General features: G+C 35.5%; 1 protein-coding gene across 1 annotated transcript in view; it reads left to right on the top strand.

Annotated features, from left to right (window-relative positions):
* The window catches only part of LOC121961845 (uncharacterized), a 38,606-nt gene that overhangs the window by 8,105 nt on the left and 17,931 nt on the right, over nucleotides 1-12,570 (top strand). Inside the window, exons 17-19 of the mRNA XM_042511890.2 lie at nucleotides 565-642; nucleotides 849-902; nucleotides 1,055-1,087. Coding sequence (XP_042367824.2) covers nucleotides 565-642; nucleotides 849-902; nucleotides 1,055-1,087 — 165 coding nt within the window. The remainder of the gene's footprint in view (nucleotides 1-564; nucleotides 643-848; nucleotides 903-1,054; nucleotides 1,088-12,570) is intronic.

Genomic DNA, 12,570 nt, shown 5'->3' with positions numbered 1-12,570 from the left:
GGTGAAATATTGTTTTAAATATAATATAAACCAGACATGATCTCTGACTGGTGCATGTAAAAGACACCTGTGAACAGCGACACTTAAACCTTTGTGTTTTTTGCATCGCATTCAAATGCAACAATGAAAACATGCTGTCTAGCCAGAAAAACGCGAAGCATCTGTCAAGGGAGAAACCTATGACGTACAAACTAACCACAAGAAAACAATGATCGTTTGTTTTTTTAATGCAGGTTGTTAATCAATGCTGACATGAGGCAGACAGCCAAAATGTTTTTTGGACAAAGTACAAACTAAAAGTATCTGATCTCATACTTCCTGGGTTGATTAAGTTCGATGATAACAATAGGAGGCTTTTTATTGTGATTTTTGACAGAAGTGCATAATATGTTACACGCTTATAATCATGAAAAACAACACAATCTAGCCGTTACCAAAGCTGCTGTCACTGGATTAGTCCGTTTGCAGCCACAAACTCTTGTTTGTGATCTTTTTTTTGTTGAGTGTGAGGCATCATGTGTGATAACTATGAAGTCAAACTGTACTTAAAAAACCTTTTCACAGACTATTTGGTACACTGACGTTGACGCCAGCAGCGAGGTGAAAAGCCAGCCGACAGAAGCACGGAAGAAAAGAACTATGGTACGTAAAGCAGTGACCTCGGTCCGCTCACATTCAGATTACGTCAATTAAAAATGAAGTAAAACTGCTACAAAGGCTATCTATGTGTACAGCAAACTTCAACCACTAACAGTCCTAAGTGTCCTTTTTTCTGTATTATCGTTCATTAACTTACTGCTCTTTTCCCGTATGGTGCTGTGAATATTTTTATTCTTTATTCCTTCCAGACTTTTAGAATAAAGAGGATTCTGCCAAACGCATTGTTTGGATCTGGAACAAAGGTACAAATGAACATATGCCATTATAATGCTGAAAACCTGCCTCTGTCCAGTACACAGTTTACATATTTTCTGCATAAAAAAAATCCATTGCCGATTTTGCTTAGTTTATTTATTTATTATTTTTACTCATTTATTTCTTATTTGCTCCACAGAGCTCATCAGGTGACACAGAGGCACTGCCCCAGGTGAGTAGGCAAGGCAGCTTCATATGTACCACATCTTTCAAACAAACAATGAAGTACTTCACACAAGGTTTCAAAACAAATGCAAACAGTTTTAACAGAATAAAATGAAATGAAACCAACAAAAATGAGACACAATTTACAGTTTCAGTGCAGTCATGATGGATCCAAATTTTAGGTTGGATTTTCAACATTTTTTCACTTTCCAGCTGTTTTCAACAGTTTTTGGGACGTGCCCAATTTGAAATTTTTGGATTTTCGGTCGAATTTTGGACATGCCAAATTATGCTGTTTTGGGCTCTTTTTGAAACTTCCTTTGCTATGATGTGTCTTTGCAGGTTATTCTAAGCTGTTTTCAGTTGTTTTTAGCAGTTTTTGGGACGCGTCAAATTTTGACATTTTTGCCTTACTATAGTCTTGGATTTTCAGTCAGATTTTTCAACATGCCAAATTATGCTTTTTTTGGCGTTTTTTTGCAACTTTCTGTGCTACGGCGTGTTTTGGCGGGCTATTCTAAGCTGTTTACAGCTGTTTTTAACAGTTTCAGGGACGTGTCACATTTTGACATTTTTGCCTTACTATAGCCTTGAATTTTCGGTCAAATTTTTCGACATGCCAAATTATGCTGTTTTGGACTTTTTTTGCAACTTTCTTTGCTATAGCGTGTCTTTGCAGGTTATTCTAAGCTGTTTTCGGTTGTTTTCAGCAGTTTTGGGACGTGTCACATTTTGACATTTTTGCCTTACTATAGTCTTGGATTTTTGGTCGGATTTTTCGACATGCCAAATTATTCTGTTTTGGGCTTTTTTTACAACTTTCTTTGCTATAGCCAGCTTTGGCAGGCTATTCTAAGATGTTTACAGTTGTTTTAAACAGTTTTTAGGATGGGTCTAATTTTGACATTTTTGCCTTACTATGGTCTTGGATTTTTGGTCGGATTTTTCGACATGCCAAATTATGCTGTTTTTTTTTTTTTTTGCAACTTTCTTTGCTATAGCGTGCTTTGGCAGGCTATTCTAACCCCTTTCCAGCAGTTTTTCAACAGTTTTTAGGATGGGTCTAATTTTGACATTTTTGCCTTACTATAGTCTTGGATTTTTGGTCGGATTTTTCGACATGCCAAATTATGCTGTTTTGGGCTTTTTTTTGCAACTTTCTTTGCTATGGCATGTTTTGGCAGGCTATTCTAAGCTGTTTCCAACTGTTTTTAACAGTTTTTAGGAGATGTCAAATTTTGACATTTTTGCCTTACTATAGCCTTGGATTTTCAGTCAGATTTTCGACATGCCAAATTTTGCTTTTTTTGGCTTTTTTTGCAACTTTCTTTGCTATGGCGTGTCTTTGCAGGTTATTCTAAGCTTTTTTCAGTTGTTTTCAGCAGTTTTGGGACGTGTCACATTTTGACATTTTTGCCTTACTATAGTCTTGGATTTTTGGTCGGATTTTTCGACATACCAAATTATGCTGTTTTGGTTTTTTTTTTGCAACTTTCTTTGCTATAGTGTGCTTTGGCAGGCTATTCTCAGCTGTTTCAAGCTGTTTTTAAGAGTTTTTTGGATGGGTCTAATTTTGACATTTTTGCCTTACTATAGTCTTGGATTTTTGGTCGGATTTTTCGACATGCCAAATTATGCTTTTTTTGGTGTTTTTTGCAACTTTCTTTTCTATAGCATGCTTTGGCAGGCTATTCTAACCCTTTCAGCTGTTTTTAACAGTTTTTAGAATGGGTCAAATTTTGACATTTTGCCTTACTATAGTCTTGGATTTTTGGTCGGATTTTTCGACATGCCAAATTATGCTGTTTTGGGCTTTTTTTTGCAACTTTCTTTGCTATGGCGTGTCTTTGCAGGTTATTCTAAGCTTTTTCAGTTGTTTTCAGCAGTTTTGGGACGTGTCACATTTTGACATTTTTGCCTTACTATAGTCTTGGATTTTTGGTCTAATTTTTCGACATGCCAAATTATGCTGTTTTGGTTTTTTTTTTGCAACTTTCTTTGCTATGGCGTGTTTTGGCAGGCTATTCTAAGCTATTTCAAGCTGTTTTTAACAGTTTTTTGGAGATGTCAAATTTTGACATTTTTGCCTTACTATAGTCTTGGATTTTTGGTCGGATTTTTCGACATACCAAATTATGCTGTTTTGGTTTTTTTTTTGCAACTTTCTTTGCTATAGCGTGCTTTGGCAGGCTATTCTAAGATGTTTACAGTTGTTTTAAACAGTTTTTAGGACGGGTCTAATTTTGACATTTTTGCCTTACTATAGTCTTGGATTTTTGGTCGGATTTTTCGACATGCCAAATTATGCTGTTTTGGGCTTTTTTTTTGCACCTTTCTTTGCTATGGCGTGTCTTTGCAGGTTATTCTAAGCTTTTTCAGTTGTTTTCAGCAGTTTTGGGACGTGTCACATTTTGACATTTTTGCCTTACTATAGTCTTGGATTTTTGGTCTAATTTTTCGACATGCCAAATTATGCTGTTTTGGTTTTTTTTTGCAACTTTCTTTGCTATGGCGTGTTTTGGCAGGCTATTCTAAGCTATTTCAAGCTGTTTTTAACAGTTTTTTGGAGATGTCAAATTTTGACATTTTTGCCTTACTATAGTCTTGGATTTTTGGTCGGATTTTTCGACATACCAAATTATGCTGTTTTGTTTTTTTTTTTGCAACTTTCTTTGCTATAGCGTGCTTTGGCAGGCTATTCTAAGATGTTTACAGTTGTTTTAAACAGTTTTTAGGACGGGTCTAATTTTGACATTTTTGCCTTACTATAGTCTTGGATTTTTGGTCGGATTTTTCGACATGCCAAATTATGCTGTTTTGGGCTTTTTTTTTGCAACTTTCTTTGCTATGGCGTGTCTTTGCAGGTTATTCTAAGCTTTTTCAGTTGTTTTCAACAGTTTTGGGACGTGTCACATTTTGACATTTTTGCCTTACTATAGTCTTGGATTTTTGGTCAGATTTTTCGACATGCCAAATTATGCTGTTTTGGTTTTTTTTTGCAACTTTCTTTGCTATGGCGTGTTTTGGCAGGCTATTCCAAGCTGTTTCCAACTGTTTTTAACAGTTTTTAGGAGATGTCAAATTTTGACATTTTTGCCTTACTATAGTCTTGGATTTTTGGTGGGATTTTTCGACATGCCAAATTATGCTTTTTTTGGTGTTTTTTGCAACTTTCTTTTCTATAGCATGCTTTGGCAGGCTATTCTAACCCTTTTCCAGCCGTTTTAAACAGTTTTTAGGACGGGTCTAATTTTGACATTTTTGCCTTACTATAGTCTTGGATTTTTGGTCGGATTTTTCGACATGCCAAATTATGCTGTTTTGGTTTTTTTTTGCAACTTTCTTTGCTATAGCGTGTTTTGGCAGGCTATTCTAAGCTGTTTCCAGCTGTTTTTAACAGTTTTTAGGACGGGTCAAATTTTGACATTTTTGCCTTACTATAGTCTTGGATTTTTGGCCGAATTTTTTTCGACATGCCAAATTATGCTGTTTTGGTGTTTTTTGCAACTTTCTTTGCTATAGCGTGCTTTGGCAGGCTATTCTTACCCTTTTCCAGCTGTTTTAAACAGTTTTTAGGATGGGTCTAATTTTGACATTTTTGCCTTACTATAGTCTTGGATTTTTGGTCGGATTTTTCGACATGCCAAATTATGCTTTTTTAGGTGTTTTTTGCAACTTTCTTTGCTATAGCATGCTTTGGCAGGCTATTCTAAGCTGTTTCCAACTGTTTTTAACAGTTTTTAGGAGATGTAAAATTTTGACATTTTGCCTTACTATAGTCTTGGATTTTTGGTCGGATTTTTCGACATGCCAAATTATGCTGTTTTGGGCTTTTTTTTTGCAACTTTCTTTGCTATGGCGTGTCTTTGCAGGTTATTCTAAGCTTTTTCAGTTGTTTTCAGCAGTTTTGGGACGTGTCACATTTTGACATTTTTGCCTTACTATAGTCTTGGATTTTTGGTCTAATTTTTCGACATGCCAAATTATGCTGTTTTGGTTTTTTTTTTGCAACTTTCTTTGCTATGGCGTGTTTTGGCAGGCTATTCTAAGCTATTTCAAGCTGTTTTTAACAGTTTTTTGGAGATGTCAAATTTTGACATTTTTGCCTTACTATAGTCTTGGATTTTTGGTCGGATTTTTCGACATACCAAATTATGCTGTTTTGGTTTTTTTTTTGCAACTTTCTTTGCTATAGCGTGCTTTGGCAGGCTATTCTAAGATGTTTACAGTTGTTTTAAACAGTTTTTAGGATGGGTCTAATTTTGACATTTTTGCCTTACTATAGTCTTGGATTTTTGGTCGGATTTTTCGACATGCCAAATTATGCTGTTTTGGGCTTTTTTTTTGCAACTTTTTTTGCTATGGCGTGTCTTTGCAGGTTCTTCTGAGCTTTTTCAGTTGTTTTCAGCAGTTTTGGGACGTGTCACATTTTGACATTTTTGCCTTACTATAGTCTTGGATTTTTGGTCGGATTTTTCGACATGCCAAATTATTCTGTTTTGGGCTTTTTTTTTACAACTTTCTTTGCTATAGCCAGCTTTGGCAGGCTATTCTAAGATGTTTACAGTTGTTTTAAACAGTTTTTAGGATGGGTCTAATTTTGACATTTTTGCCTTACTATAGTCTTGGATTTTTGGTCAGATTTTTCGACATGCCAAATTATGCTGTTTTGGTTTTTTTTTGCAACTTTCTTTGCTATGGCGTGTTTTGGCAGGCTATTCTAAGCTGTTTCCAACTGTTTTTAACAGTTTTTAGGAGATGTCAAATTTTGACATTTTTGCCTTACTATAGTCTTGGATTTTTGGTCGGATTTTTCGACATGCCAAATTATGCTTTTTTTGGTGTTTTTTGCAACTTTCTTTTCTATAGCATGCTTTGGCATGCTATTCTAACCCTTTCAGCTGTTTTTAAACAGTTTTTAGGACGGGTCTAATTTTGACATTTTTGCCTTACTATAGTCTTGGATTTTTGGTCGGATTTTTCGACATGCCAAATTATGCTGTTTTGGGCTTTTTTTTTGCAACTTTCTTTGCTATGGCGTGTTTTGGCAGGCTGTTCTAAGCTGTTTCCAGCTGTTTTTAACAGTTTTTAGGACGGGTCAAATTTTGACATTTTTGCCTTACTATAGTCTTGGATTTTTGGCCGAATTTTTTTCGACATGCCAAATTATGCTGTTTTGGTGTTTTTTGCAACTTTCTTTGCTATAGCGTGCTTTGGCAGGCTATTCTTACCCTTTTCCAGCTGTTTTAAACAGTTTTTAGGATGGGTCTAATTTTGACATTTTTGCCTTACTATAGTCTTGGATTTTTGGTCGGATTTTTCGACATGCCAAATTATGCTTTTTTAGGTGTTTTTTGCAACTTTCTTTGCTATAGCATGCTTTGGCAGGCTATTCTAAGCTGTTTCCAACTGTTTTTAACAGTTTTTAGGAGATGTCAAATTTTGACATTTTTGCCTTACTATAGTCTTGGATTTTTGGTGGGATTTTTCGACATGCCAAATTATGCTTTTTTTGGTGTTTTTTGCAACTTTCTTTTCTATAGCGTGTTTTGGCAGGCTATTCTAAGCTGTTTCCAGCTGTTTTAAACAGTTTTTTGGAGATGTCAAATTTTGACATTTTTGCCTTACTATAGTCTTGGATTTTTGGTCGGATTTTTCGACATGCCAAATTATGCTGTTTTGGTTGTTTTTTGCAACTTTCTTTGCTATAGCGTGCTTTGGCAGGCTATTCTTACCCTTTTCCAGCTGTTTTAAACAGTTTTTAGGATGGGTCTAATTTTGACATTTTTGCCTTACTATAGTCTTGGATTTTTGGTCGGATTTTTCGACATGCCAAATTATGCTTTTTTAGGTGTTTTTTGCAACTTTCTTTGCTATAGCATGCTTTGGCAGGCTATTCTAAGCTGTTTCCAACTGTTTTTAACAGTTTTTAGGACGGGTCAAATTTTGACATTTTTGCCTTACTATAGTCTTGGATTTTTGGTCGGATTTTTCGACATGCCAAATTATGCTGTTTTTGGCTTTTTTTGCCAATTTCTTTTCTATAGCGTGTTTTGGCAGGCTATTCTAAGCTGTTTCCAGCTGTTTTTAACAGTTTTTTGGAGATGTCAAATTTTGACATTTTTGCCTTACTATAGTCTTGGATTTTTGGTCGGATTTTTCGACATGCCAAATTATGCTGTTTTGGTTGTTTTTTGCAACTTTCTTTGCTATAGCGTGCTTTGGCAGGCTATTCTTACCCTTTTCCAGCTGTTTTAAACAGTTTTTAGGATGGGTCTAATTTTGACATTTTTGCCTTACTATAGTCTTGGATTTTTGGTCGGATTTTTCGACATGCCAAATTATGCTGTTTTGGGCTTTTTTTTGCAACTTTCTTTGCTATGGCATGTTTTGGCAGGCTATTCTAAGCTGTTTCCAGCTGTTTTTAACAGTTTTTTGGACAGGTCTAATTTTGACATTTTTGCCTTACTATAGTCTTGGATTTTTGGTCGGATTTTTCGACATGCCAAATTATGCTGTTTTGGTTGTTTTTTGCAACTTTCTTTGCTATAGCGTGCTTTGGCAGGCTATTCTTACCCTTTTCCAGCTGTTTTAAACAGTTTTTAGGATGGGTCTAATTTTGACATTTTTGCCTTACTATAGTCTTGGATTTTTGGTCGGATTTTTCGACATGCCAAATTATGCTTTTTTAGGTGTTTTTTGCAACTTTCTTTGCTATAGCATGCTTTGGCAGGCTATTCTAAGCAGTTTCCAACTGTTTTCTACAGTTTTTAGGAAGGGTCAAATTTTGACATTTTGCCTTACTATAGTCTTGGATTTTTGGTCGGATTTTTCGACATGCCAAATTATGCTTTTTTGGGTGTTTTTCGCAACTTTCTTTTCTATAGCATGCTTTGGCAGGCTATTCTAAGCTGTTTCCAACTGTTTTTAACAGTTTTTAGGAGATGTCAAATTTTGACATTTTTGCCTTACTATAGTCTTGGATTTTTGGTCGGATTTTTCGACATGCCAAATTATGCTGTTTTGGTGTTTTTGCAACTTTCTTTGCTATAGCGTGCTTTGGCAGGCTATTCTTACCTCTTTCCAGCTGTTTTTAACAGTTTTTAGGAAGGGTCTAATTTTGACATTTTTGCCTTACTATAGTCTTGGATTTTTGGTCGGATTTTTCGACATGCCAAATTATGCTTTTTTGGGTGTTTTTTGCAACTTTCTTTGCTATAGCATGCTTTGGCAGGCTATTCTTACCCCTTTCCAGCTGTTTTAAACAGTTTTTAGGATGGGTCTAATTTTGACATTTTTGCCTTACTATAGTCTTGGATTTTTGGTCGGATTTTTCGACATGCCAAATTATGCTGTTTTGGTTGTTTTTTGCAACTTTCTTTGCTATAGCGTGCTTTGGCAGGCTATTCTTACCCTTTTCCAGCTGTTTTAAACAGTTTTTAGGATGGGTCTAATTTTGGCATTTTTGCCTTACTATAGTCTTGGATTTTTGGCCGGATTTTTCGACATGCCAAATTATGCTTTTTTAGGTGTTTTTTGCAACTTTCTTTGCTATAGCATGCTTTGGCAGGCTATTCTAAGCTGTTTCCAACTGTTTTTAACAGTTTTTAGGACGGGTCAAATTTTGACATTTTTGCCTTACTATAGTCTTGGATTTTTGGTCGGATTTTTCGACATGCCAAATTATGCTTTTTTTGGTGTTTTTTGCAACTTTCTTTTCTATAGCGTGTTTTGGCAGGCTATTCTAAGCTGTTTCCAGCTGTTTTTAACAGTTTTTAGGAGATGTCAAATTTTGACATTTTTGCCTTACTATAGTCTTGGATTTTTGGTCGGATTTTTCGACATGCCAAATTATGCTGTTTTGGTTGTTTTTTGCAACTTTCTTTGCTATAGCGTGCTTTGGCAGGCTATTCTTACCCTTTTCCAGCTGTTTTAAACAGTTTTTAGGATGGGTCTAATTTTGACATTTTTGCCTTACTATAGTCTTGGATTTTTGGTCGGATTTTTCGACATGCCAAATTATGCTGTTTTGGGCTTTTTTTTGCAACTTTCTTTGCTATGGCATGTTTTGGCAGGCTATTCTAAGCTGTTTCAGCTGTTTTTAAACAGTTTTTGCACAGGTCTAATTTTGTCATTTTTGCCTTACTATAGTCTTGGATTTTTGGTCGGATTTTTCGACATGCCAAATTATGCTGTTTTGGTTGTTTTTTGCAACTTTCTTTGCTATAGCGTGCTTTGGCAGGCTATTCTTACCCTTTTCCAGCTGTTTTAAACAGTTTTTAGGATGGGTCTAATTTTGACATTTTTGCCTTACTATAGTCTTGGATTTTTGGTCGGATTTTTCGACATGCCAAATTATGCTTTTTTAGGTGTTTTTTGCAACTTTCTTTGCTATAGCATGCTTTGGCAGGCTATTCTAAGCTGTTTCCAACTGTTTTAACAGTTTTTAGGACGGTCAAATTTTGACATTTTTGCCTTACTATAGTCTTGGATTTTTGGTCGGATTTTTTACATGCCAAATTATGCTTTTTTGGGTGTTTTTTGCAACTTTCTTTTCTATAGCATGCTTTGGCAGGCTATTCTAACCCTTTTCCAGCTGTTTTAAACAGTTTTTAGGACGGGTCTAATTTTGACATTTTTGCCTTACTATAGTCTTGGATTTTTGGTCGGATTTTTCGACATGCCAAATTATGCTTTTTTAGGTGTTTTTTGCAACTTTCTTTGCTATAGCGTGCTTTGGCAGGCTATTCTTACCCTTTTCCAGCTGTTTTAAACAGTTTTTAGGATGGGTCTAATTTTGACTTTTTTGCCTTACTATAGTCTTGGATTTTTGGTCGGATTTTTCGACATGCCAAATTATGCTTTTTTAGGTGTTTTTTGCAACTTTCTTTGCTATAGCATGCTTTGGCAGGCTATTCTAAGCTGTTTCCAACTGTTTTTAACAGTTTTTAGGAGATGTCAAATTTTGACATTTTTGCCTTACTATAGTCTTGGATTTTTGGTGGGATTTTTCGACATGCCAAATTATGCTTTTTTTGGTGTTTTTTGCAACTTTCTTTTCTATAGCGTGTTTTGGCAGGCTATTCTAAGCTGTTTCCAGCTGTTTTAAACAGTTTTAGGAGATGTCAAATTTTGACATTTTGCCTTACTATAGTCTTGGATTTTGGTCGGATTTTTCGACATGCCAAATTATGCTGTTTTGGTTGTTTTTTGCAACTTTCTTTTGCTATAGCGTGCTTTGGCAGGCTATTCTTACCCTTTTCCAGCTGTTTTAAACAGTTTTTAGGATGGGTCTAATTTTGACATTTTTGCCTTACTATAGTCTTGGATTTTTGGTCGGATTTTTCGACATGCCAAATTATGCTTTTTTAGGTGTTTTTTGCAACTTTCTTTGCTATAGCATGCTTTGGCAGGCTATTCTAAGCTGTTTTTAACAGTTTTTAGGACGGGTCAAATTTTGACATTTTTGCCTTACTATAGTCTTGGATTTTTGGTCGGATTTTTCGACATGCCAAATTATGCTGTTTTTGGCTTTTTTTTGCCAATTTCTTTTCTATAGCGTGTTTTGGCAGGCTATTCTAAGCTGTTTCCAGCTGTTTTTAACAGTTTTTTGGAGATGTCAAATTTTGACATTTTTGCCTTACTATAGTCTTGGATTTTTGGTCGGATTTTTCGACATGCCAAATTATGGTGTTTTGGTTGTTTTTTGCAACTTTCTTTGCTATAGCGTGCTTTGGCAGGCTATTCTTACCCTTTTCCAGCTGTTTTAAACAGTTTTTAGGATGGGTCTAATTTTGACATTTTGCCTTACTATAGTCTTGGATTTTGGTCGGATTTTCGACATGCCAAATTATGCTGTTTGGGGCTTTTTTGCAACTTTCTTTGCTATGGCATGTTTTTGGCAGGCTATTCTAAGCTGTTTCCAGCTGTTTTTAACAGTTTTTTGGACAGGTCTAATTTTGACATTTTTGCCTTACTATAGTCTTGGATTTTTGGTGGGATTTTTCGACATGCCAAATTATGCTGTTTTGGTTGTTTTTGCAACTTTCTTTGCTATAGCGTGCTTTGGCAGGCTATTCTTACCCTTTTCCAGCTGTTTTAAACAGTTTTTAGGATGGGTCTAATTTTGACATTTTTGCCTTACTATAGTCTTGGATTTTTGGTCGGATTTTTCGACATGCCAAATTATGCTTTTTTAGGTGTTTTTTGCAACTTTCTTTGCTATAGCCAGCTTTGGCAGGCTATTCTAAGCTGTTTCCAACTGTTTTTAACAGTTTTTAGGACGGGTCAAATTTTGACATTTTTGCCTTACTATAGTCTTGGATTTTTGGTCGGATTTTTCGACATGCCAAATTATGCTTTTTTGGGTGTTTTTCGCAACTTTCTTTTCTTTTGCATGCTTTGGCAGGCTATTCTAAGTTGTTTCCAACTGTTTTTAATAGTTTTTAGGAGATGTCAAATTTTGACATTTTGCCTTACTATAGTCTTGGATTTTGGTGGGATTTTTCGACATGCCAAATTATGCTTTTTTTGGTGTTTTTGCAACTTTCTTTGCTATAGCGTTGCTTTGGCTATTCTTACCTTTCCAGCTGTTTTAAACAGTTTTTAGGATGGGTCTAATTTTGACATTTTGCCTTACTATAGTCTTGGATTTTTTTTGATTTTCGACATGCCAAATTATGCTGTTTTGGGCTTTTTTTTGCAACTTTCTTTGCTATGGCATGTTTTGGCAGGCTATTCTAAGCTGTTTCCAGCTGTTTTTAACAGTTTTTTGGACAGGTCTAATTTTGACATTTTTGCCTTACTATAGTCTTGGATTTTTGGTCGGATTTTTCGACATGCCAAATTATGCTGTTTTGGTTGTTTTTTGCAACTTTCTTTGCTATAGCGTGCTTTGGCAGGCTATTGTAAGCTGTTTCCAGCTGTTTTTAACAGTTTTTAGGACGGGTCAAATTTTGACATTTTTGCCTTACTATAGTCTTGGATTTTTGGTCGGATTTTTCGACATGCCAAATTATGCTTTTTTGGGTGTTTTTTGCAACTTTCTTTTCTATAGCGTGCTTTGGCAGGCTATTCTAACCCTTTTCCAGCTGTTTTAAACAGTTTTTAGGACGGGTCTAATTTTGACATTTTGCCTTACTATAGTCTTGGATTTTTGGTCGGATTTTTCGACATGCCAAATTATGCTTTTTTTGGTGTTTTTTGCAACTTTCTTTTCTATAGCATGCTTTGGCAGGCTATTCTAACCCTTTTCCAGCCGTTTTAAACAGTTTTTAGGACGGGTCTAATTTTGACATTTTTGCCTTACTATAGTCTTGGATTTTTGGTCGGATTTTTCGACATGCCAAATTATGCTTTTTTAGGTGTTTTTTGCAACTTTCTTTGCTATAGCATGCTTTGGCAGGCTATTCTAAGCTGTTTCCAACTGTTTTTAACAGTTTTTAGGACGGGTCAAATTTTGACATTTTTGCCTTACTATAGTCTTGGATT

The sequence above is a fragment of the Plectropomus leopardus genome, chromosome 23, assembly GCF_026936395.1.
Source record: "Plectropomus leopardus strain MGB_pleo_1.0 chromosome 23, ASM2693639v1, whole genome shotgun sequence".
NCBI classification, from domain to species: domain Eukaryota; kingdom Metazoa; phylum Chordata; class Actinopteri; order Perciformes; family Serranidae; genus Plectropomus; species Plectropomus leopardus.
Note: the sequence above shows the minus strand (reverse complement) of the source record. Positions and strands in the feature narration are given on the sequence as shown.